General features: G+C 45.1%; 1 protein-coding gene across 1 annotated transcript in view; it reads right to left on the bottom strand.

The window, feature by feature from the left end:
• The window catches only part of LAMA1 (laminin subunit alpha 1), a 166,094-nt gene extending 144,869 nt beyond the window's left edge, over positions 1 to 21,225 (bottom strand). Inside the window, exon 1 of the mRNA XM_043558326.1 lies at positions 21,059 to 21,225. Within this exon, the coding sequence (XP_043414261.1) occupies positions 21,059 to 21,131 (73 nt within the window). The 5' untranslated portion in view covers positions 21,132 to 21,225. The remainder of the gene's footprint in view (positions 1 to 21,058) is intronic.
• Between the last annotated feature and the right edge of the window lie 4,624 nt (positions 21,226 to 25,849).

Genomic DNA, 25,849 nt, shown 5'->3' with positions numbered 1-25,849 from the left:
GGAGCTTGGCATTTAACACAGCTGACTTTTTTTTTGTCTCACATGGGAAGATGAAGAGATGTTTAATCTCAGAAAAACTAGAGGGGGTGGTGAGCTAAAGGCCTTCTCAGGGTTTTGCTGAGTTCCATTTCCATAGCAATGGACTCAAGGTGTCCTTGACAAAGACAGAGGTTTTCACTGTTAAGATAAATAAGCAGAATGAACCAGCTGGGCACAAACATCCTCTGCAGAAAACAGAACCTTATCGGGATCCACCCACTCCTCCCACAAAGGCTTGTTTAATGCTTATATTCCATGACAGGGTGGTTTTTGATTCAGCATAATAGTTCAGTTGCAGAGACAAAAACTAGAATTCATTCATCAGGAAGTGTTTTTCTCTTTGGCTGCCAAGGGCAGCAACTTAAATACCTGTGGAAAACATTATTGCATTTAGGCAACACACAAAAGGTCCTCAACGCACACACATATTTTGAAATCTTCCGTCTGGTTCCCACTGCCCTGGAAAGGCACTACCACTCCTCCTCTCCTTCCAGATCCTTACAGGGGTGAACTGACTGAAAGGAAAGTCAAAAAGCAAGTATGCCCTTTAAGTTCAATATTGCCAGCCTGCTGAATTAAAATGCAGTCACATTATACTTTGCTTATTCACGTATAATGTGCGCGAGGTTTATATCATTTGTTTAAGTACCTAAAAACATCAATTAATGCAATATTTTCTCACCAGCCAAATGCTTCCAAAACCCATCAACTTTTCTACAAACCCTTCGAGGTCTTAATTATTTCTTTCTCCTTCTTCCGCCTCTGCTGTGCTCTGTGATACAAATTTTCCTTGCTTCTGCTTTAAAACTTTGGCAAGTCTGTTGAGGAATGTGCCCCCAGTCACTTCCAGGATGTGTGATCAGTGCCTTCCCCCCTGGTTTAATGCTCTGCTGAAACCATCCTGAAAGTTTTCAGAATTTAAACAAAGAGCCCCCTATTTTCATTTTGCCCTTACTCTCCATGGGCCCAGCAGTAGCATCAATCGAGGCTTGTCCTCACAAGTGTCCATGTACCTGTGATGAAACTATTTGGCATTCAAAGCCACCACCTGTAACTGAACACCAGTACGATGACCCCAAAGTGGCTGGATCCACCAGATTACAGCTCTTTTTATTCCAGTACATTCCTACAGGGACATCTCACAAACAAAGAAATCATTTGAGTTATCTCCCACCTTGGAGACCAACCAGAGACAAATACATTTAACACCCAGAGTAAACACTCCAATCAAAAGTACACAGACTTTCATGATCTTGGTAGCATTCTCACTGGGATTGATAATCCTGTGTTTTCTCAGGTCCAGTACCATTGTTTGTTTCTGAAATCAGGCTCTTTCAATAGATGAAATCATACCTCTTTCAATAGATGTATATGTTTAAGGTGATCATTTCTCTCTTTTTTTTTTCAAAAAGCTGTTACTAAGTCAAGGATGTCTATAAGAATTTCATTCACTGTCTCTCCTGTTCCTTGCCTCACATTTGTTCTTCACTCACCTTGAACTGGGATTCCGTTCCTTGAAGTCACTAAAAATGCCCTTTTCGAGGGCATCAACTTCCAACTCTGCCTGCAGTTCACCTTCAGTTTACTTGACCTTGCAGGAGCTTCTGCCAAAACTGACCTTCCCCTCTTCCTTAAACCCTATCTTCTTTTGGCCTCCCACCTACTACAGACCCCCATTCCCCCTGTGTCACGGTAATTTGGTCACTCTCTGCGGGTTATCCTAGCGCACCTTAGGAACTGATTTCCCATGGAAAGCCCAAGATGGCCCAGGAGCATTCTCATGGGGAAAAGGCGGAAGCAGTGTACTTTCCCAAAAAGCTACCTTGAAACCAAGAGAAGCAACCTAAAGTATATTGAACTGAGAGCAGACACTTGGGTTTTCCACATCGTGTTCCCAATGCTTCCTTGTTAACGTTATGAATCCTAATTGAGATATTGATATAAAAAGGCATCACATATATGGGACATGAATACGTGGGGTTGCAGAACGAGTGGAATCTCAGGTGGCCGAAATAAAACCAGCAGAAGTTTAACAGGGATAAATGTAGGACCCTCCACTTTCCCCCCCAAAATCCACCTGCAAGTATGGGATAAGCTTGGCGAAGGTGGAAAAGATATTATGGTTCCTTGTGATAGCTATACACAATACAAAAACAGTAATCTGAAAAAAGTTACCAGATCTAAGGTTGAATTAATAATGCCATGTTATTGAAGACAGAAGAGAGGGCACCTGGGTGACTCAGCTGGTTAAGCATCTGACTTGGTTTCAGGTCATGATCTCACAGTTTGCGGGCTTGAGCTCCGCGTTAGGCTCCGGGCTGATAGTTCAGAGCCTGGAACCTGCTTCAGATTCCGTGTCTTCCTCTCTCTCTCTGACCCTCCCCTGCTCATGTTCTATCTCTCTGTCTCTCAAAAATAAAATACCGTTAAAAAAAAAAAAAGACAGAAGAGGACCCTTAGCATCCGCAAATGTGATCATTATAATTTAGCTATGCACAAGATATTCGAAAGCCATTCTGCACTGGACTATGCAAAAGGAGTTGAGAATTACAATAGTACTTCTCCAGCTTTTACATGCATAGATCACCTGGAGATCACCTTAAAAATGCAGACTCCCACTGCAGATCTGAGGCGGGTCTGGGATGCTTCATGGCTGAGCATCTCCAAGGCTGCTGTTCTGGATTCAAGAGATTAAATGATCTCTTGGATTGTTTCTAGCTCTCATACCACTCTGGGGTTGGCTAATTCAGCCAAGCCTTGGCATAAAGATCAGCAGACTAATTAGTAAGATCATGTTTCCTCCAGCAGTTTTCTGTCACTACTTCAACAGAACCCCAGACTCCCCATCCTGCATTCACGTCTTGGAGACGCTGAGCAGCTATTTCTAGAGGGAATGGGGTGCTTCAGTTAAACAAAGGCTTTTGGCTTACTGTAAAGAGAAGCAGAATCTTCAAGAGTTCCCCAACTGAAGACACAACAGATGAACAAAAAAGTTCAAATGAGCATCAACCAGTGAAATCTATTAAAGCAAACCAGTGGCTTGATTCCTCTGCCCTGTTCCATGCGAATAATCTGCCACTGGCCTGCTTCAGTCATATTGCAAATGATATGTTGAAGACACAGTGAAATGCTTACAATATAATGTGAAAATTTAAAAGAAGAGGGGGGCCTGGGTGGCTCAGTCAGTTAAGCGTCTGACTTCGGCTCAGGTCATGATCTCACTGCTCGTGAGTTAGAGCTCCGCATCGGGCTCTGTGCTAACAGCTTGGAGCCTGGAGCCTGCTTCGGATTCTGTGTCTACGTGTCCCTCTGTCCCTCCTCTGCTCAACCTCTGTCTCTCTCTCTCTCTCTCTATCAAATATAAAGAAACATTAAAAATTTTTTTTTTAATTTAAAAGAAGGATATTTACTTGGCATGGTCTAACTCTGATGGAGAGTCACCCTCTAAGCCTGAATCCTGCAGGTTGCTGGGCACTCTGACCAGGTGTCTTTTCACAGAGGCCTGTGGGGAGGGCTTTGCACAAGGTGGGGAGGGGTGGGTTGGAGAGGACAGTGTGACATCTCTTCCCTGGCTGCCTTGGAACCTTGCATTTGAGCTTCCGGGAGAAAATGTAGGTCTAGGTGACAGAAGGATCAGGAAGAGTTTTCAAGAGCACCTCCGAAGGCACAGGCAGGGCCATTCAAAGAAGGTGGGGCCAGCTCCCCATTCCGGTGAAGAAAACAGGTGGAGATAGGTAGGGAAGGTCAAGGAGACACAGTTCATCACTACAGCAGTACCCTTTTTTGAAAAAAGTTTATTTAGTTTGAGAGAGAGAGTGTGTGTGTACATGAGCAGGAAAGGGGCAAAGATAGAGGGAGAGAGAGAATCCCAAGCAGGCTCCACGCTCAGTGCAGGGACTGACATGGGGCTCAATCTCATGAATCACGGGATCATGGCCCGAGATGAAATCAAGAGTCAGATGCTTAACTGACTGAGCCACCCAGGTACCCCATATTAACCCTTTATTTTTTAAGTTCTTCTCTATATTGTATTTTATCATGATATTACAGGCAAGGAAAATTTACTTTATTTCTACACGTTAGTAATGAGGAAATCAGAACCCAGATTCTGGGTTAATAGACTACTACTCTCAAATAAACCACATTGATATACATCTTCTGTAGCACATTTTCTTTTAGAACAAATGAGTAAAAACCAAATGGCCCATCTTTACTCTCCACTGTGGCTTACACAGGTTTCCCATTCTAAGTGTCTTGGTTCAAGCTCAAGTTGCAGGGTCCACACAGTTTTCCGTTTCCTCAGCCCTCACCTTCTCGGTCCTTCCCTCCTCTTCCCACACCTTAGCACAGACCTCCCTCTGTGTTTCCTCCACACCTCTGGCTCTCTCTCCAAAGAAGTTGGCAAGTTCAGGGGGCCTCATTTGTGTCAGGAGAATGTTAGTTAGCCCTTCTTCCAACTTCTGGGACCACGCTCCCAGGCTGCCAATACAGCACTTCTTTAAATGTGGTGTTCATTTCCTCGTGGGGATTGCATTTCCCAGAGTTCCCTTTCACTTGCATATGCTGACAATTAGTCAAACTGAGGATCCAAACTGAAGTTTGACTCACGATGAACATCTACTTAAGTATAAATGGTAACAGGTCTAATATCTGAAATTTACTTTAAGATACTTCAGTATAAAGACTGAGACAGTGTGTGTGTGTGTGTGTGTGTGCGCGCGCGCGCGCGCGTGTGTGTGTGTGTGTGTGTGTCTTAGGTTAAACTACCCAGATGCAGCTAGTGTTAAAGTTGGTGAGGTTCCTCTGGGGGGTAGTCAGCTCGTACTCCAGTCAGGAAGACTGCTCATATTCCAGAGGTGCCCATCATAGATAGTGTTGTGTTATCTGTCTCCATCAACACCAGCATTTTGCTAATTAACAAGAAGTATATCAGAAATGGACAGAAAACTAGTGGGTGGCTAATGGCATGATAGGTAATAGAAATGGACTCTCAGGGCTCCTGGGTGCCGAGTCAGTTGAGTATCCAACTCTTGAATTCGGTTCCAGTCATGATCCCAGGGGTGTGGAAAACATACTCCGCGTGGAGCCTGCTTGAGATTCTCTCTCTCTGCCCCTCTCCCTTCTCCCACTTATGCACATGCACGCTCTTTCTCTCTTAAAAAAAAAAAAAACAAGCAAGCAAGCAAGAAATGGACTCTCACTGGTGGTGAGAGGAATCTATAAAAGTTAAAACATTTTAAGAGAGACTTCTGGCAATGTCACAATAGAGAGGTTGACAAATCCTCCCCTGAAAAAAAAAAATATGTAATTGGACAAAATGTTTAAAAACAACTGTTTTAGGACTCTGAAATCAACCAAAGACCAACAACAAATTGAGGAGTTGTTCTTTATGAAAAGCTGCCAGGGTTTCAGGTTAAGACCAGCGGGCAAGACCAGCCTTCTGCCCGGGCTGCTGAACCCTTACCCAGCTCTTCACCACCATGGTAGATTACCAGGGCAGTGCAAGCCTGGGCATCAGCAGCTTCACTGCTAGGGACTGACGGCTGACCCCATTTGGAGCAGAGAGTGGAAACACAATGATGTTGTCATAAAAATAGTAAATTCAACAGAAAACATATAAATGAGTGGGGATTGCTAGAGGTTTTGCTGGCCTGTGATTGCAGTCCCCGAAATGCAAGCTACATTGAGCTGACCAGCCAAACACCTAACAGGGATGTCCCGGAGACATGAGTGCAAAGGAGGACTTGATCAGCTCTCCATACATCCCAGATTTTTTTATTCGCAAAGAAGAAAATACTTAAGAAAATAATTTAACAAAAGAAATTTAAGACCAACACACTGCAAACTACAAAACATTTCTGAGAGAAATTAAAGAAGACCTAAATGAACAAAGAGACGGTTCATTTTTTTTTAAGTAGACTTCATGCCCAGTTCAGACCCCAATGCAAGACTCAGACTCACAACCCTGATATCAAGACCTGAGCTGAGATCAAGAGTTGGATGCTTAACCAACTGAGCCACCAGGCACCCCTGAAGAGATGTTTTTTATTCATAGATAGGAAGACTCAATACTATCAGACAGCAACTCTCCCCAAATTCATCTTTAGATTCAATCCACTTCCTATCAAAATCTCAGCTGGCATCTTTTGTAGAAATTGACAAGCTGTGGGGTGCCTGGGTGGCTCAGTCGGTTAAGCATCTAACTTCGGCTCAGGTCATGATCTCGCAGTTCGTGAGTTCGAGCCCCACATCGGGCTCTGTGCTGACAGCTCGGAGCCTGGAGCCTGCTTCAGATTCTGTGTCTCCCTCTCTCTCTCTGCTCCTCCCCCACTCACACTCTGTCCCTCTCTCTCAAAAATAAATAAGCATTTTTAAAAATTTAAAAAAATAAAAAGAAATTGACAAGCTGTTACTAGTGGAAATGCAAAGGACCTGAAACTCTCAAAGCAATTTAGAAAAAGTAAACAAAATTGAATGTCTTACACTACAGATTTCAAAATTTACTATAAAATGAAAGCAATCTAGACAGCATGGTGTCAGCATGGGAAAATACATATGAATCAATGGAACGAAATACAGTCTGGAAATATACACTCATACGTACGGCAAATTGATTTTTGGCAAAATGCCAAGGCAACTTTGTCTTTTCAACAAATGTTTGGGACTGTTGTATACCCATATGCAAAAAACAAATTTAGATACTGGCTCCTCACTGTACATAAAAGTTAACTCAAAATGGATCATAGACCTAAATGTAAGAGCTAAACGTTAAAACTTCTAGAAGAAAATAGAGGAGAAAATCTTTGTGACCTTGGATTGGGCAAAGAATTCTTAAAAATGACACCAAAAGAACAATCCATAAGAGGAAAAAAAAAGATAAAATGGACCTAAAATAAAATATTAAAAACTTTGGCGATTCAAAACACACTATTAAGAAAATCTAGGGGCTGGGTTAAATGGGTGATGGGCATTAAGGAGGGCACTCGTTGGAATGAACACTGAGTGTTATATATATGTAAGTGATGAATCACCGGGTTCTGCTCTCAAAGTCAAGACTACACTGTATGTTAACTAACTTGAAAATTAAAAAAAAAATTTTTTTTAAATAGCTAGGGGCACCTGGTTGACTCAGTAGAGCATGTGACTCTTGATCTCAGTGTTGTAAATTTGAGTCCCATGTTGGGTGTAGAGATGACTTAAAAATAAAATCTTAAAAAAAATAAAGACAATAAAAACCAAAGACAAGTAATAAGCTGAGAAAAAATACTTTCAAATCACATTTCTGATAAAGGACTTGTATCGGGAAAACATGAAGAACTTTTATAACTCAATACTCCAAAAACAGAAAAACCCAATAAAAACTGGGCAAAACGCTGGAACAGGTATTTCACCACAGAAGGTATATGAATAGCTAGGAAGCACATGAAAAATTCTCAATGTCATTAATTATGAGGGAAATGCAAGTGAAAGCACAGGATACCAGTTCACAGCCACGAAAATGTCTCCAATCAGAAAGACAGACGATGTGCAGTGTTGGTAAAGATGTAGGGGAGCTGGAATTCTCATACACCACCGGTAGAAATGGAGAAATGGTGCAGCCGCTTTGGAAAATAATCTCAGTCTCTTTAAAAAGTTAACATAAACTTCCCATATGACCTATATTCCGCTCTTAGCAATTTCACTCAGGAGAAATGAAACATGACTACAGGAGGACTTGAATGCTCATGTTTATAGCGTTATTCCTAATAGCCCCAAATTAGAAATAATCAAAATTTCCACCAACTGGTGACTGGATTTAAAAAAAAAAAAAAAAATGTGGGGGCGCCTGGGTGGCGCAGTCGGTTAAGCGTCCGACTTCAGCCAGGTCACGATCTCGCGGTCCATGAGTTCCAGCCCCGCGTCGGGCTCTGGGCTGATGGCTCAGAGCCTGGAGCCTGTTTCCGATTCTGTGTCTCCCTCTCTCTCTGCCCCTCCCCCGTTCATGCTCTGTCTCTCTCTGTCCCAAAAATAAATAAACGTTGAAAAAAAAAATTTAAAAAAATAAATAAATAAATAAAAATAAAAAAATAAAAAAAAAAATGTGGCTATGGGTGGCTCAGTCAATTGAGCCTGATGGCTCCTGATGGGTGAGCCTAGGTGGCTCAGTCAGTTGAGCGTCCGACTCTTGATTTTGGCTCAGGTCGTGATCCCAGGGTCGTGGGATAGAGCCCTGCGCTGGGCTCCTCGCTAAGTATGGAGCCTGCTTAAAATTCTCTTTCTTCCTCTCTCTCTGCCCCTTCCCCCACTCATGCACATTCTCTCTCTCTCAAAAAATAAATTAACGAAATTAAATTAATGTGGCTATCTGCAAAATGGAACAGTATTCAGCAATAAAGCATAACAAACTCCAGATCCACCCCACAATCTAGATCAACCTAGAAAATACCATTTAAACAAAAGAAGATAGACATAAAAGAATATACACCGTATGACTCTATGCATATGAAATTTCCAGAAAAGGCAAATCAAAAAGTACAGAAAGCAGATGATTGCTTGGGGCCAAGTGAGAGTGAAGGTGGGGACTGAGTGGAAAGGAGCCTTTTGAAGTCTTGGAAATACTCCACAAGAGATTGTGGCAATGACAGTACGACACTCTAAATTTACTTAAAAAAACACTGCACAGTACACATCCGATTGGTAGAATTTTATGGTATGTAACTATACCCCAATAAAACCATTAAAATATGTTGGAGTGTCTCCTCACCTTTGCATGTACAGGGTATAAAATCATGCAGTCTGTAGCCTTCATTCTGAAGATGGTGATGCCACCTGAGGACTGATCCCTAAAATGTCCTGGATCCAGACAGAGGCTTTGGAAGGTTGCATATTGCTTGATGCTGATTCAAGGAAGAAGTCTTAACACCCCAAAGGACAGAAAACTGTAATTCTATCAGATTCATTGGGTATGGCATTTTTTCTTACCTGACTGCTAATTACGGTATGTTAATAATGTATAATGTGTAAGCTGTGCATCTGACATCATCTAGTGGGTTAGATTGCAGGGAGCAGTGAATTCTCATGTATCTCAGACTTCTCAGTGGGTACCATCATTCACCGAAAAAGAACCTAAGCATCTTGTGTAACAAAATCAGCGTAGGGAAAATTGGTAACAGAAACCAAAGTGCTGCAACTCACCCTCTTCAAAAGAAAACCCAGTGCAGCAGAAATGTAGTGGTGAATCAGTTCTCTTTCTGCTTATGGTGATATTATTCTAAAGCCGTAAGATGAGTTATATTGGCGTTTGAGGCGTTGAGAAACAAAAATCTCTCCCAGATCTGAGCTGAGGAGCACACGCAGCAGGATCCGTCGGGTATTTCTCATGTTCATTTGACTACAAGCACTGGGGGCGCAAAAACCCCAGGTCACCGGTGTATGGAACATTCTAGAAATCTGAATACTTTTTGCCTGTGTGTGTTAATAAATGGCTGCCTTGAGATGCTTAGGAGGTAGTAACTCCAAATCTATAAGTAAGACTTTGTTAAATATAATCAGGGTTTTAAATCTGTATTCAATATTCACCATCAGTCATGATTTTAATTATAAGAATGTAATCCATTTTTGCTTTGTACTAAATTAGTAGATAGGAAAAAAAGCTCAGATTAATAACCTCTTCAAGTTATTCAGCACCTTCTAATTACTGGATTCTGTGGCTCTTCTGTCTCCATATTTGGATGCCATCTGTGAACACGAAAAGTATCTGGATTTCTTATTTCAGGTTGTCCCTGATCACGTGTTCTGGTTTAGAATGTGAGCTCAGCTCTTGGTCCCCAAAAATGTTTGTTCACCCTCCCCCCGCTCCATTTCATTACCTGAATTCTTCCGTGCTCCCCATCCTTGAATCCTGCCATCCAGCCTTCCTGAGATGGCACCCTGTCCTTTCCCTGCCACTGATGATCACTCTGCTTGGTGACTTGGTGACCTAATCCCAACTGCCTGTGTGCCTGGATCCCTAAGTAACGCCCACCAGACTCCTTTGCACTCCTGTTGCTTGTCTGCACTGGGACTTCCATTCATTCACCCAACTAGTATTTACAGAATCAACACTAAATGCCAGGCACTGTGCTGGTTATTGGAAATAAGAACAAAATCTCTACCCTCAAGGAGAGACGGACAAGTTAACAAACAGTTACAAAACGATGAGCCCGGCAGGTGTATGAACAAACTGCTATGGCAACAAGCAGGCACAAAGCTTGAATGGGTGGAGCCGGGTAAGTCAGGGAGCCACGGGTGAAAGAAATGCCTTTCCACGTACTAGATAGAACAGTGTGCTCAAGGCTCACAGATGCAAGCCACCATGTCCCATTGTGGGAACCTGAGATATCTCAGAATGGCCAAAATAGGGTTAGCAGTGGGAGAAGAAGCTAAGGAGGGGTCTGAGCACACAGCCCTGGAAGTCCTGCTCACAGAGAGTGAGAAGCCATTCAACAAGAATGGGATGAACATGGCCAACTTCACAGTCCCTAAACACATGGGGACTTAGCTTTCTGGGCTCTTATTGGCTACATCAGATTTCATCTCAGCACCTGCAGCTGGGCTGGTCCCTCCAGCAGAATTTGCCCACCCCTCTCCCCAGAAGATGGGCCCAGGTCCAGACTCTGGTTCTGTCGGTCTGGGGTTAGTTAGTACAATACCTCTCTAGGTATCTTTAGCTGGGAGCTGGTCTGCAAGGTCAAGACAGAGGTGTGTGTTTGGTAGGCAGTGTATGTGGTGTATAGGTGGAGGGAGTGAGTTTGGGTGGAGCTAGAAGGGAAATATTAAGCCAAACATTGGGAAAAAAACCCAAATTTCTGAAGAGAAGCAGGAAGCAAATGCAAAATGGATCATCAATTAAAGACAAGATCAGAGAAGGATAGGGAAGCAGGTGAGTAAGGACAGCTGGACTTTGTTGTCACCGGACCTGAGAAGGTGCAGATTGGATCTGGGGAGAAGGGGGTGACCCAGATAAACACAGAGAAAAAGGCACCTGTGGCTTGTCCTTCTAAAGGAGTTGGGAGAGAGGGATATGGCACCAGATAGTGCCCATAGATGGGATGGATTTACTAAATTTTTGATGGATCCTGTAAAGACTGAAAAATAATCCATCCATCAACTGGTGAGCCCTACAAGACCAGATCTTGTCTCCAGATGGAAGGGAATCTAAATGTCATATTTGATCAGGAAGGATTTAAAAAAAATTTTTTTTTAACATTTATTTATTTAAAGAGAGAAAGAGGCAGAATGTGAGCCGAGGGGGCAGAGAAAGAGAGGGAGACACTGAATCTACAGCAGGCTCCAGCCTCTGAGCTGTCAGCACAGAGCCCGACACGGGGCTCGAACTCACAAACCATGAGATCAGGACCTGAGCCGAAGTGGAACGTTTAACCAACTGAGCCACCCAGGTGCCCCCCTATCAGGAAGGATTTTAAAGAAAGAAGGGCCTTTATATGTGACTAAGTCAGCAAACGGAGACTGAAACTGCTCATTTAAACCAGAATTGCGGCAATTACTATACATCAGCTGAGCACTTACTGGTGACACACACTTGTTGAGGGGCTCCTGGGACACAAAGAAGAATCTGTTTCTCTGAACAACTTTAATGACACAGGCTGTGAGTGTGGGGATCCCTCACAACTTTGTGGTGTTTAGTACCATCTCCACTTCCCGGTGCAATGGGAATCACATGAAACACACATAAAGCGAGCAAGGATGGTGCTTGGGTATAAGCGCTCAGTACCCGCGCACACAAAGCATTAGCCTCCCAGCTATGGCAGGCTCAGTGGGGTCAGTGTCCCTGATCTGCCTCCATGGATAAGTTACCAAACCTGCATTGCTGTATGATTGCATTTCACTGGCACGCTGAGTTTACGACATTCACATAGTGCCTTTCAACCCTGGCTACACAGAGGAATCACCTCTGGAGCATTTTTAAAGTGCAAATGACCAGCCACCACCCCAGACCCCATAAATTACAATCCGTGGGGGCAGGACCTGGGCGTTGATGTTGTTAAATTCTAATGTGCAGCCCGGGGAGAGAACTGTACTAATTGTGCCTCTTCACCTGGAGCACAGAGAAGAGCCAGCCAAACAGGTGAGCTCCGAGTTTCCCACAAAAGGAAGCCTAAGGAAACAGACATCACCTAACAGGGTGTTTGGTGTAGAAGAGCTGCTCCTGCGGCTCCAGCTAACGCTGAACATTCTCTGTCTCACGATCTCCCGCCTTTCCCTGCCCCAAGACTCAGCCTGCTCAGGTCATGGTGAACCGACATGACTAAAGGAAACAAAATATAATGGTAACATCTACAAATGAGACCTTAATCCCTCCATTTCTTCTCTGCCCATTATTTCTCCTGGAGAATTTTTTTTTTTTTTTTGTCATATGCACTTTTCAATTCTGTGGACTTCAAAAGCAAGTCTACCAACATCATCAAGAAATGCCTGGGATTGCAGCAAGGAAGGCAGCTGAGAACAGGGTCCTCAAGAGACATCGGGGTCCTTTGTACAACGGGGTCCCAGTGTATGTTCCTTGCATGAATGGATAAGTGAATTAGCAAACACAAGGACAAAAATTAGAAATATGGAATAGAAATAGCTATCTCACAAGAAAATATTATTCCCTACCCTAAGAAGGTATTAGCTATTTAAAACGCTAACTCCCTTTAAGAAAAGCTACGGAAGCTTCTAAAGGCATTTTGCATGTTTGTGAATATCTTGAACTCCCCTCCACCCCACACTTCTAAAATGAACAAAAGAATACCCATGAATCCAGAAGTACAGTTGTCAGGAGCTGGGAAAACTAGCTTTTGTGCAAAAACAGAGATGGTGTTTGGATGGAGGAGGTCAAAAGGTACAAACTTCCAGCTATAAATAAACAATTCCTGGGGAAGTAACGTGAAGCATGGTGACCATAGTTAATAACACCCTGTTGCGTATTTGAAAGTTGCAAAAGGAGTAAAGCTTAAAAAAGTTCACGTCACAAGAAGAAAAATGTGTAACTACGTATGGGAATGGATGTTAACTATACTTACCATGGTGATCACTTTGTGATATATACAAACATCGAATCATTATGTTGTACACTTGAAACTAATATATGTAATATGTCAATTATACCTCATTTGAAAAAGAAAAAAGAAATGCCAAAATTAGAGGTTCAGAATAAAGGGGCTGGAAAGCTAGACAGGGGAATTCTGAGGGTGGGGAAAGAGTGCTCGCCGACCATAGTGCATAGTAACGGGGACAGAAGGTAAGCCAAGTGGCAGAAAGAGTTGTGGAAATAACTTTTCTTTTAAATTTTTTTTAACATTTATTCATTTTTGAGAAACACAGAGAGATAGAGCGTGAGTGGGGGAGGGGCTGAGAGATAAGGAGACACAGAATCCGAAGCAGGCTCCGGGCTCTGAGCTGTCAGCACAGAGCCCGACGCGGGGCTCGAACTCACGGACCACGAGATCATAACCTGAGCTGAAGTCGGATGCTTAACAGACTGAGCAACCCACGCGCCCAGGAAATAACTTATTTATTAGTTATTAGCCAATCTAGGGGCTGGGTAAGGGTTTTATGGTTGTTAAGGCAACCCCACCATCTCTGGAGCATTTGTGGGCAGTGCCACCCCCCACTGCCAATGGTTCAGGTCTGAGCACAAGAACCTCATACCCTCAAGTTATTTGTGTATTGCATGAAGTGCAGGGAGCTAAGGTTTTGATCTTTGCAGGAAAAATACCCCTTCTTTTCGACCTTGGCTGACAAAATTCTAGGCAAGCCATCCAAAAGAGGATCAGAAGGCAACTCTGGCTGGGTGGGATCCCTAACTCATCACACACACACACACACAAACACAAGCACGCAAATCCAGACACAGGACAGTTGATACAGGGCATCGTAACAAGGCAGCAGTAAGCTGCAGGCTGTGCTGGGTGGTCAGGTTGGGTTTTAGGTAAGAAACGGGGGTGCAATTAGGGTAAGGGGGTAATGCAGACCAATCAGACAATTGGAAGTCCATACACTACTTGCAGTAACGGAGGAAGGAGGCGTTTGGGATAGACAAAGTTGTGGATAAGGCTAGGTAGTCCTGACTGAGCCAGACGGGCTATGGAGGGCCATGGCCGTGGCAGGAGTTGGAACTGGATGGGCCAAGGGGGCACACGATGACAGCAAGGCTTCAGCAGCACTGGCCTAACGGCAGTGTTAGAGCACATTAGGAGAAAGCATGTGGGCATCAGACTTATTAGAAGTGGCTGGGGAGCCCTTGGGTGGCTTACTTGGTTGAGCATCCAACTTCAGCTCAGGTCATGATCTCACCGTTTGTGAGTTCGAGCCCCACATCGGGCTCTCTACCATCAGCACAGAGCCCGCTTCAGATCCTCTGCCCCCCTCTCTCTCTGCACCTCCCCCACTTGTGCTCTCATATTCTCTCTCTCAAAAATAAATAAACATTTTAAAAAGCGGCTGGGGGGCACCTGGGTGGTTCAGTCAGCTAAGTGTCCGACTTTGATTTTGGCTCAGGTCATGATCTCACACGAGATCAAAGCCCACACTCTGGGCGCGTGGCAGCACAGAGCCTCCTTGGGCTTCTCTCTCCCTCTATCTCTGCTCCTTCCCTCCTCTCATTCTCAATCTCTCTCTCTCTCAAAATAAGTACATTTTTTTTAAAAACCTTAAAAATATATTACAAGTGGTTGGTCATAGTTTAGACAGCTGGTGACTATTTGCAGTCAAACAAGGAGAAACAAATTTAAAAAAAAAAAATCAGGGAATCGTTTAAAGGAAGGAACAAAAATTCGGGGAGACAATCTGGATAAGGGGATACAAAAAAAGAAAAAGAAAAGGTAGACGCAGCCAAGGGAACAGAAAGAAGGTCAGAAACTAGGGGAAATCCTGAGGGAAGTGATCGTAAGTGCTGGGCCTGAGGTAACAAGATAATCGCTGTTCGTCAAATTCTGTCACTACGAAAAACGTTGGAAGACATTTAAAAGTGTGTGCTATGTAATAATCAGCATTGTGACGTGAGGAGGTCCCCCCTCCCCCCAAATGTTCTCTTTTAACCAAAAATGATCTGCTAAACTCCAGCATCTTCTTTATTGTTGCGGAGAATTTCCTGAGGTTCTGACAGGAAATTAGGGAACGGTGCAACAAAATGCAGGAAATACTTCAGGGAATGGGGAACGATGGCATTTGCTATAAATACTCATTGATCTAAATTTGACATTCCCACCAGCAATGCAGGAGGTTCTCTGGCACAAGAATTTGAGTCCCACTGCCTGCTAGGCCAAAAGATCAGACTTCAAAGATACTTCAGGAATGAAGAGATTCAAACTTCAAACAGTAGATTCAGAAAAGAAAAAAATGAAATAAATAAATAAATAAATAAATAAATAAATAAATAAATAAGGCGCGCACACGTGCCGAAGCCAGGATTTTATGAATTTCCACACCGCAGTTTCTGGATGAACACTCTGAGGTAAATGCTTACCCAGGCAAGAATGTCATCCACCGGGTTGATTTGGATTCTCACTGCCTCCATTGTCTGTCTCCTGCCCCCAAGCAAGACACAAAATCACTGGGAACAAGTTAACCCAAAGAAAGCTCTCCTGACCCAGCCTTGAAAAAAAAAAAAAAACAAAGACTCAAGTGGAAAGATTCTGTGCTATTAAATGGTTACTCTGGGCACTGTCACCCTCAGCATAAATTTAATTAAATTTTAGGGAGCTCCTGGGCGGCTCAGACACTGGAGCTTCTGACTCTTGATTTTGGCTCAGGTTCGTGGGAGTCCCAAGTCAGGCTCCGAGCTGACAGCACACAGCCTGCTTGGGATTCTGTCTCTCCCTCCCTCTCTCTCGGTCCCTTCCCTGCTTACGTGCATGTGCTCTCTCTTCTCAAAGGTAAATAAACTCAAAACAATTAAAATTTTCTGTGTCTGCCATAGGTGTTCCAGTAACAAATCATACTGAGTTGGTGAAATAACACACCATCCTAAACTTCTAATAGAATTATCCTCAAACTTGACTTCTTTACATCATAAATCTCCTACAGTATACTTTTTTTTTTTTAATGTTTATTTATTTTGGGGACAGAGAGAGACAGAGCATGAACGGGGGAGGGGCAAAGGGAGAGGGAGACACAGAATCGGAAACAGGCTCCAGGCTCTCTGAGCCATCAGCCCAGAGCCTGACGCGGGGCTCGAACTCACGGACCGCGAGATCGTGACCTGGCTGAAGTCGGACGCTTAACCGACTGAGCCACCCAGGCGCCCCTCCTACAGTATACTTTTAAAAAGAATTTACTGCTTAAGGAATAGCTTGTCAATGCAATGGTAAGCGATACTTTCAGAATGAGTACAAGGTCATGGAATCGATTGGTGGCCGGCTTTTCAAATTCCAAAAGATCTAGGGAACACGGCTCTACTACCTTTCTGTCAGACCATGCTGGAAGGGACAAGTTGAAGGTGACAAGCGTCAACTGAAGTTCACAAGTATGTACATTCATTAAGTGATGTATTAATTCCCTGCAACAGGTGCACTGAAGTAGGAATGGGGAGCGGCAGTGGAGAGAGGAACACTGTTCGTGTTCTGTCAGGAAATAACTGGGTCCTCCCTTATACCATCACAGAAGAAGTAGGTGTCATAAAGTAGCTTGCTTTGAGGAGTTATGTGAAGAAACATCTATGGAAGAATACACAAGAAACCAAAGTAGTGCTTGCCTCAAAAGAAGGTGGCAAAGGTCAAGGCTTAATCCCTTTCTATATACCCTTTAGTACTCTTTGGATTTTGTTCCATGGGCATGGATTATCTATACAAAAACTTATTTTAAGTTGATTGATTCGTAAGTAAAGATATTGATTTCAATTTGGCTCAGCAAAGTTGGGGGCTGTTCACTGCGAGGCGTGTTGCAAAGCAACGAACATACAGATTATGAATAAAACCGTCCCCGGCCTCAAGAAGCTCAAGTCGGCGGGCGAGACAGGTTGGCGAGACAATTGTTTACACCACCATGATAAGTAGGTAAGTATGACAAGTGCACTGAGCAGAGAGACCCCTGGGAATTCAGGGAAGAGCATCTAAGAAATACTTCCGCGTCCAGGGGACCAGGAAGGTTTTCCAGGATGTCGGAACCTAAACAGCAGACTTGCCTGACACTTAACAGCCTGTGTGTCAGGAAATACTGGTTGACTATGAGGAGGTACAAGTGTGCCTGAAATAACGGCCCTTAGCTCTGGGACAACAGGCCAGCCGGAGTCCCATCCTCCTTGGTGTACCCCCAGTGTGATGTCCCTGTTATTTTGTGTATACATGAGAAACAGCGAGGGGTGCGGGCACCAGGCCAAGCCCATAAGGTGGCGTTTCCAGAAAAATCACAGCGAAGGCAGTGCGGAGAACGGAGAAGAGGGGAGGAGGCAGGTTTGGTGAGAGAACTATCACAATATTTCATGGGAAAAATAAACAATTCCTGAGCCTAGTCAGTAGTGGGGACAACAAAACAAAACCAAACAAAACATAACGTGGAGACAGATTTTCAGGGGGTAAAATCAACAAGTCTTAATGACCAATGAATGTGGGCAACGAAAGAGGGAGGTAGGCACACACGACAGGCATAACAGTAAGAGCCATTGTCACGGGTTGTATGCCTGTGACACGAGGAGGTGCCCAACGCCACACCAATATTTCCATGTGTTATTGAATCACATGAATCCTATCCACATGAATCACATGAATCCTATCCACAGGAAGACTGACATTCAGAGATGTTAAGATGTTAACCAAGGTCATGGCTCATCAGAGGGACAGGTCTGGTACTTAAAGCCCAAGACTATTTGATTCCAAATCCAGACTCCAAATTGTGAAATGATTATGCATCCCAGAGAATACAGCTAAGAAGAGGGCCTCCCTCATAAGTTCTATGTAATATAGTAACAACGATGCTTGTAGATTACCTACTTTAAGGGCTAACCCTGCACTAAACACTGTTCCAAGTGCTTTTCTTGCATTGTTTCATGTCATCATTAACAGCCTCTCCAGGGAGGCACTATAATTTATTCCCATTTTGCAGATGGTGAAACCAAAGCACAGGACATTAAGTAACTTGTCCAATTCCGTCCAGCTAGTAAGGCCAGAGAATAAAACATCTAAAGCTTAAAGATCTATCTTGTCACTCCCCAAATTTGCTGCAGATGATAATGAATATCCATGGGACTTTATGAATGAATTATTATAAAATGGTAGTGTTTCGAGGATGATTACCTTGAAATAAGTGGGTATATCAACATTTTATGATACGTGCTTATATAGCAATACAATTCTTTTTTTTTTTATTTTTTTTTCAACGTTTATTTATTTTGGGGACAGAGAGAGACAGAGCATGAACGGGGGAGGGGCAGAGAGAGAGGGAGACACAGAATCGGAAACAGGCTCCAGGCTCTGAGCCATCAGCCCAGAGCCCGACGCGGGGCTCGAACTCCCGGACCGCGAGATCGTGACCTGGCTGAAGTCGGACGCTTAACCGACTGCGCCACCCAGGCGCCCCAACAATACAATTCTAAGAGTGGCACAAGACTTCACAAAACAGTACATGTGTTCATTTCACCTCTTTGTGGCATTTGAATTCTTCATCACGTCATATTAGCTACAGTGGTAGGCTTTATATTCAATGTCTGGAAAAGAGGAAGGGAAAAGGAGTGGGCTGAAGTCCAGGATATATAGAAGATGGGCAGTGATGTTTATTACACACATCCTTGTTCCCAGCTGCTAAGACCAATATTTTTTATTGGCCCTTACCTGGGCAATACAGCTCCAGAGAAAAGAAAAATGTGCCTGTGAAATTCCCTAAGTCACACGTATGTTACTGTGAGTACATACATGCTAAATTTGAATGCTATGCCATTTTGATGATCAAGTAAATGTTCTTTTATTCACACATTTTACCCCTATGCCTGGAAATACCTGTTTTTACTTTTAAAAAAGAAGGACTTAAAACAGAAAAGCTGATGAGCCAACCCACGAAGCAATTTTAATTCTATGTAATTGCTAGCTGTGGACTTAACCTTATTTTAAGAAACACACCACCTTTTATTTTAGACTTAGGAATAACTCACTTTAAACAGGTTACATTTCAAGGTAAATGAGCCACTGGGTCCTATACTGTGAGTTGTAAGGTGATCCAGAGAGAGACTGCAGAAATTATAGAGAACTGCTAATAATCTAAGGGCTGTTAGATAATGATCATTTTCAAAAACGCAGGCACCAGATAGCTAGCTCATCAGCGATACAGGTCAGGATTATTTTATTATGACCAAATTATACCATTACACGCATCATTTCTGCTATATATGTAGGGCACAAATTATTATTTTTTAAATGAAAACTCCCTTTAAAATGCCTGTTAAGAAGCACAGTGTTGGTTGATAGGGTGGAGACCAGCAAATGTGGAAGGCGGTGTGATGAAAGATTCAAAGGCTCCCGCTGTGGGTGGCTTCCCACAGCATCTTAAGCAGGAAAGCCCCATGAGGTCCCACTTTCTCCAAACACCATTCATAACCTCTGGAGCCAAGTGCTCGGCTCCTAGGGGCAAGAAAAACATTCGGGGCATCTCCTCCATCTAGAACTTTCAATTTCTGAGAACAATAAAACTGAGCCAAGCTGCACTCTGTGCACCGTGTGGGAAACTGGGACTTGTTCGCTTTCAACAACCCCAGAGAAATGAGTTGGGCTTGCGGCGCCCTTTCTTGCGGCTCCTTTCTAGCACACAAAACTATGTAAATTCCCTCTATGTCCCAGCCCAACTCCCAGCAGAGCAGGCGCCTGGCATTCAAAGCTGTGTTGCCAGCTCCGGTCCAGTGCGTTCATCACGAATGCCTGAATGAATGAGATGGACACGTTTCTGTGGAGTTCACAACTCAGCACAATGCCCAAACACACAGTTTTCCCACGAGGGTATTTCGCATTCCGCCTACCTACTTTTGACTCGTACTTTTTTTTTTTTTTAATGAAATGTGTATTTGTGGGACTGTGCCCATGGTCATATGTTGCACCATTACGATGCATTCAACAAATACTGTGACCGCTTAGCCAAGTAGAAGCGACGCTGGGAAGACTTAACCCTAGGGTCGAGTGGGGGGGGGGGGGAATGGAGTGATCCGCAGAAAGGGAAAGAGGGATTCTGTTTCTCTCCCGGCATTGATAGAAGCCTTGAAAATCAGCTTGGGGTTTCCGTTCTCCGCAAACCTTGCCCAGGGAAGCACGGAACCCTGCAGCGAGCGAGCGTGCAAAGTCCTCCGGTCGCCGCCGGCTCCCTCACCCCGAGGCCTAAATTCGCGCGGGGAATGAGCTGGTTTGGCCACTTCTGGGCGGGGGGTGGCACATAAAGCGCCCTTTCGGAAGGCGCAAACTGTGGCTCGGACGCCTTCTGCAGGGCCGCGCGGGCGAGTACTCCCGGTCCAGGACAGCTGGCGGGGGGGCGCGCTTCTCACTATGGCTTGTCCCCACTAGCCCACCTGGGCCGCGAGTGGCTCCAAGGAGCCCGCCTTTTCCCCTCCGCGGACCAGCGGGCTTTCCACTGCAGGACAATGAGGGAGACTCGGAGGATGCTTTTCCCATTCATTGCCCGCGCCCGGCCAGCAGCCCGGGGCTGCGAACTGAGGACCGCTGCAGGGTCGTAACGAGCCCCCCCCCCACCCCGTCCCGTACCCCCCGCCCCACTCCCGCCATCCCCGCACCGCTAGCTTCAGCGGCGCTCTGGATCGCAGAAAACAGAGCGGGACCTCCCCGGAGCCCGAGGAGTTTCAAGCCCAAGGGTCGGACGAGCGGGCTGCGTCCGTCCCGGGCGGCGTCCCCAGCCCTCTCTGGCTCGGCCAGGGAGACGATCCCCACGGGCCGCGCGGGAGACTCACGCGTGCTATCCCCCCGGGCCGGAGGTGAACGAGGATGAGCGCACCGACCCAACAAGCGGCAAAGCGGCGCGCTTTGTCCCGCAGCCGCCCCCGCCCGCCGGGGGACCGGAGACCAGGTCTCACCTCTCTGCTGGCACCGCGCGGCGACCCAGAGCAGCGAGGCCAGGAGCGCGACCCCCGCGCCACCGCCGCGCATCTCGCAGCCGCCGTTCGGGTGGGCTCCGGGAAGAAAGGCGCGGCCACGCGCGGGGTCTCTCCGCAGAGCGCGAGTCCGCCCTTCCCCGCCGGGCTCTGGCCTCCCGCCCGCCGGCCCCTCGGACACACCCCCCCGACCTCCGCCGCGCCCGCCCCTTCCCGCCCCGGCCCGCGCACACCCCTCCCCCACGGGGCCCCTCGCTCGGCCCCGGCGACCCGCGGGGACCGGCCGCTCCAGCTGGCCGCCCGCCCTGCGCGGTGCCCCGAGCGTCCCGACTCGGGGGTGTGACCCCCCCCTCCGAGAGGGAGAGGTGGGCGGAGAAAGTGTCTGGGAAGGAGGAAAAAAATCTGCTGAAGTGGGTCCGGGCGAGTGGATTCCGAGAAAGTATTTGCCCTGCCGACCCTTCCGGCCCCACGGCGGCTCCGCGCCCAGGCCGGGCCCGGGAGCCGGGAGGACGCGCCGCTGCCGAGACCGGCCTTACCTCGCAGCCCGCGCCCCCCGGCGCCCCCCGGCCGGCTGTGTGCCTCAGCCTTCGGAAAGCCCCCCGGAGTGTAACTGACCAGCGCCCCTCTCCCTCGCAAGGTCGCCGGGCCCCGGGCCGCCAGACTCCTTTCCAGGCCGGGACTCGGGGCCTTAGCTGAGGATTTTGCGAAGATTTTTCTGAAAATGAGTTGTAACTTGTTTCCCACTTCGTGTAAGGAAGGCAAGAGGAGTCACTTGGACTTAATTATTAGTTTACCCTTACTTACAGCGGGGGGGGGGGGGGGGGGGAAGATGTCCCTTTTTTTTTTTTTTTTTGGAAGTTAGTCTTAACACGAGAGTTCAACTGCTTTGTTCTTTTTTTTTCTTTTTAACTACATCTGGTCCTTGTTAATTTTTTTTAATTTCCTCTGATTTTTTTCTATTAAAAGTATTCACAACATTTTGCAGATCTCATTTTCTCACAGTGTAAACCCATGAGATCATAAAAACCCCTTAGTACCTTCCCCCATCCTTCCCCCCCCTTTTTTTTGCCTGATAGGGAGATTTTATCTCATTGTGTCAATTAGTTTGACACCCCTAGCAATTCCAGTTTTTCTAAAGACACTTCCTTAAACACTTAATAAATTATTATATTAGCGATTATCTTTTAAAAATCATAGAGGTAAAGAACAAAAAGGTAGAATTGGGCCCTTTAAAAAGGATTTGTTATGGGACAGCTGACTGGCCCAGATTAGGTAGGGCAGGAGACTCTTAATCTTGGGGTTGTGAGTTCTGTCCCCATGTTGGGTGTGGAGATTACTTTTAAAAATCTGAGGAAAAAAAAGGATGCAGTATGGTTGAGTGAGAAAGCGTTCTTCACAGCACCAAATTTAAAATACAGTTGTTTTTAACTATTAGAATATTTAGGTATTAAAGTACTTATCAAATAAATGATTACATAAATTTCATATCTAAAAACTAATCAAGTACTAAACATGTAAATATTAAAATACAGAACTGAAAGTATTCCTGCACTGAAATAACTTTGGACACACATGCATATGTGTCTTTTAAAGTGTCTTACATGCATTTACATGGGTTATCTGTTGTGATCTTCCAAATTCTGTAAGATTCTGCAGAGCAGCAGTGGGGCAGAAGGGACTGCCTTGTGTGAGATGAGGTAATGAGTTCATGGGTTAAGGTCCTAAAGTGAGCAAATGTCCAGTCGATAACGAGACCCCAGGTCTGGTTTCTGGTCCAGAGTTCCTGAGGTCATTGCACGGAGACCATGGAGGATGAGGTCAAAAACAGCAGGTGGAATCATAAGGGGTCATCTGTCTCCCTATGTCCTGGGTTCCTAGAAATTCCGTTCAGACTCCAGTCAGACCTTATCTTTGAACTGCAGACAGAGAACTCACTTGTGATGTGAGGAAGCAAAGGGTCAACACATTTGGGGGAGAAATAGGAAGCGTCAAAATTTGCAAGTAGGCACAATTTGTCATCGCTCAAAATTGAGCAGAAATAATGCAGTGAGAGATGAGTTTCCAAACTTCCAAGGGATAAGATGAAACAGTAAAAATGTCACAATTCTGAGCGTCTTATAAAAATAAAAAGCAATCGCAGTAACCAATTTTCCCCTTCTTTAGCATGGTTGGATAAATTGGCTGTAGCACCATGCAAGTTCAGGGGTGGCCCATTCAAGGTGAAAACGAGATAAGAATTTTTACGTTTTGTGAGAAAGTAGAAACTCAGCTCAAGTAAGCACCCACAGATGCTTGGTTCAAAGTCACCGATAAATAATAAACAGTGACAATAACCTAAATGCTAAGCAATACTTGGTTAAGTAGTTCATAGTAAATCAATGTGATAGGCTATTGTGTAGCTATCTTTAAAATATAAAACTTAACGTTTGCAAAAAGCATTGTGATATGTTAAGTGAGAAAAGCAAAATTCTAAACATAACGGGCATTCTGAGTGCCATTTTATAAAATAAGCACTCATGCAAACAAGAACCTAGAAGGCAGCACACAGAAAATACAGTTGTGTTCCGCTCATGAAAGGGTGAAGGGTGGTGTGTGGGTGTTAGAGGTAGTGATAGAGGGCTTTGATCAGGCCCGGAGAAGGCTCACTGTTCCCCCTCACTTATTGAAAGCAACATCTTGGGCAAGTTCCCTCATCTGCAAAGTCGAGATAATGGAAGACAGACATATTATGGTCCTCATCTTTGTAGGACATTCAGCCTGGCAGTTAAGACAGAAAAAAGTAAAGGAATGCCTGGGTGGCTCAGTTGGTTAAGCGTCCTACTCTTGAATTTGGCTCAGGTCGTGATCCCAGGGCTGTGGGATGGAGCTCTCTGAGCATGGAACCTGCTTAAGATTTTCTCTCTCTCTCTGCCCCTGCCCCCACTTGTTGCTCTCTCTAAAATAAAAAGACAGAAAAAGGTTTTTAAAAAAAGTTATATATAGGGGCGCCTGGGTGGCTCAGTCGGTTGAGCGCCCGGCTTTGGCTCAGGTCATGATGTCACCGTTTCGTGAGTTCAAGCCCCGCGTCGGGCTCTGTGCTGACAGCTCGGAGCCTGGAGCCTGCTTCAGATTCTGTGTCCCCCTCTCTCTCCGCCCCACCCCTGCTTGTGCTCTGTCTCTCCCTGTCTTTCAAAAATGAATAAACATAAAAAAATTTTTTTTTAAGTTACATATACATACATATATATGTATGTATATGCATAATGAAACATCAGACTTTAGAGGGAAAATGGGGAACCAAGCATTGACGGGGCAGCCTGGGAAGGTTTTACTGAGGTTTGCCCTAAGAATTGAATGGGCTGATGTATGTAAATCACCAGCGCTCTGCCTGGCCCATGATAAATGCTCAATAAAGATGAATTATTTCAATTTCTTCCAGTACTATTCCATTTTCCAATTAAAAGGCAAAAAAAAAAAAGCTCAGTTATGAACACTTTCATAATGAGAGAAGCCACTCAAGGGAGCTTGTTGAAATGCAGATCGTAATGCAGTAGGTCTGAGGTTAGAAGTTTGAGTTTCTGTATTTCTAAAAGCTCCCGGGTGATGCTGATCTGCTGGTAGGCAGGGCACACTTTGAGCAGTAGAATTGCTGGTTCACTTGTCCTTGATCTTGCCCGCAAAGTGGAATCGATGGAGTTTTTAAAAGTATGCTGGTTTATACCCCCAGAGAGCGTTTCAGTTGGTACCAGGTGTGGCCTGGATATCGAGATATTTTAAGGCTCTCCAGGTAATCCTAATCTCCTGCAACAGGATTTGAGAAACACTGAGCTAGACTTTACTGACTCCTGCATGGAAGGCAATCCAGGTCCGGCTATTGGCGGCTGGACCCACCAGGGGAGCCAGCCTCACAGGGGTACGGTCACAGGCAAGAGGAGGAAGTCTACCCTAGCAAGTGATTTTCCTGCATGGTCTGATAACCACGTAGCACAGACCTGGCCGTGATACCCAGAGTATGGGGCAGGACTGTTTCTCTGGAGGCTTGCTTTAGTTCTAAAGGACCTGAGTTTCCAGACGGGGACTCGGGCTCAGGAGCATCACCCTAGGATCTAGGAAGTAAGCTTGGTGTACAAAGCCGGGGGCTTGGTTACAACAAAAGAGGCGAGAGGTCAGTTTCTAAAATTGGGTTTTGGTGTTAGAGTCTGATCCAGGACAAAGCTAAGGAGGCTGAGTATAGGCTAAGCTCCTTAAGGGCCCATGGCAAGAAATAAAGTGATTAGGAGACTTAGGCTTAGGCAGCTTGAGAGTCAAGCAGGACTAGGAGACAAAGTAGGCAAATTAGGAGAAGTACACAGAATAATGGGACCCCAAAGATGTGGTCAGAACCTGGAATATGTTCCATTGCATGACAATGTGGGCCTCACAGATGTGATTAAATAAGGATTTTCCCCCCACAAATACATATATATTTATTCACTCAGAGCCCCAAACTGGAACCAAGCTCTGCGATGTGTCCATCAGCAGGAGAATAGATTTCAAAATTGTGGTGTAGTTTACAATGGAATATTACTTGGCGATAAAACAGAATGAACCACTGACTCATACAACGCGACGGAATTCCAAAAACATTGTGTTAAGTGAAAGAAGTCAGACACAAAAGGGTACTGTATAATTCCATTTATGTGACGTTTAGCAACAGTCAACACTGGTCAGAAGAAAACAGTGGCTGCTCACGGAGAGCAGGAACACTGACTGGAAGGGGACAGAAGGGAGTCTGGGGTAATGAACATGTTGTGT

This window comes from Prionailurus bengalensis, chromosome D3, assembly GCF_016509475.1.
Source record: "Prionailurus bengalensis isolate Pbe53 chromosome D3, Fcat_Pben_1.1_paternal_pri, whole genome shotgun sequence".
Lineage (NCBI taxonomy): Eukaryota > Metazoa > Chordata > Mammalia > Carnivora > Felidae > Prionailurus > Prionailurus bengalensis.
This window is presented reverse-complemented; position numbering and strand designations above follow the sequence as displayed.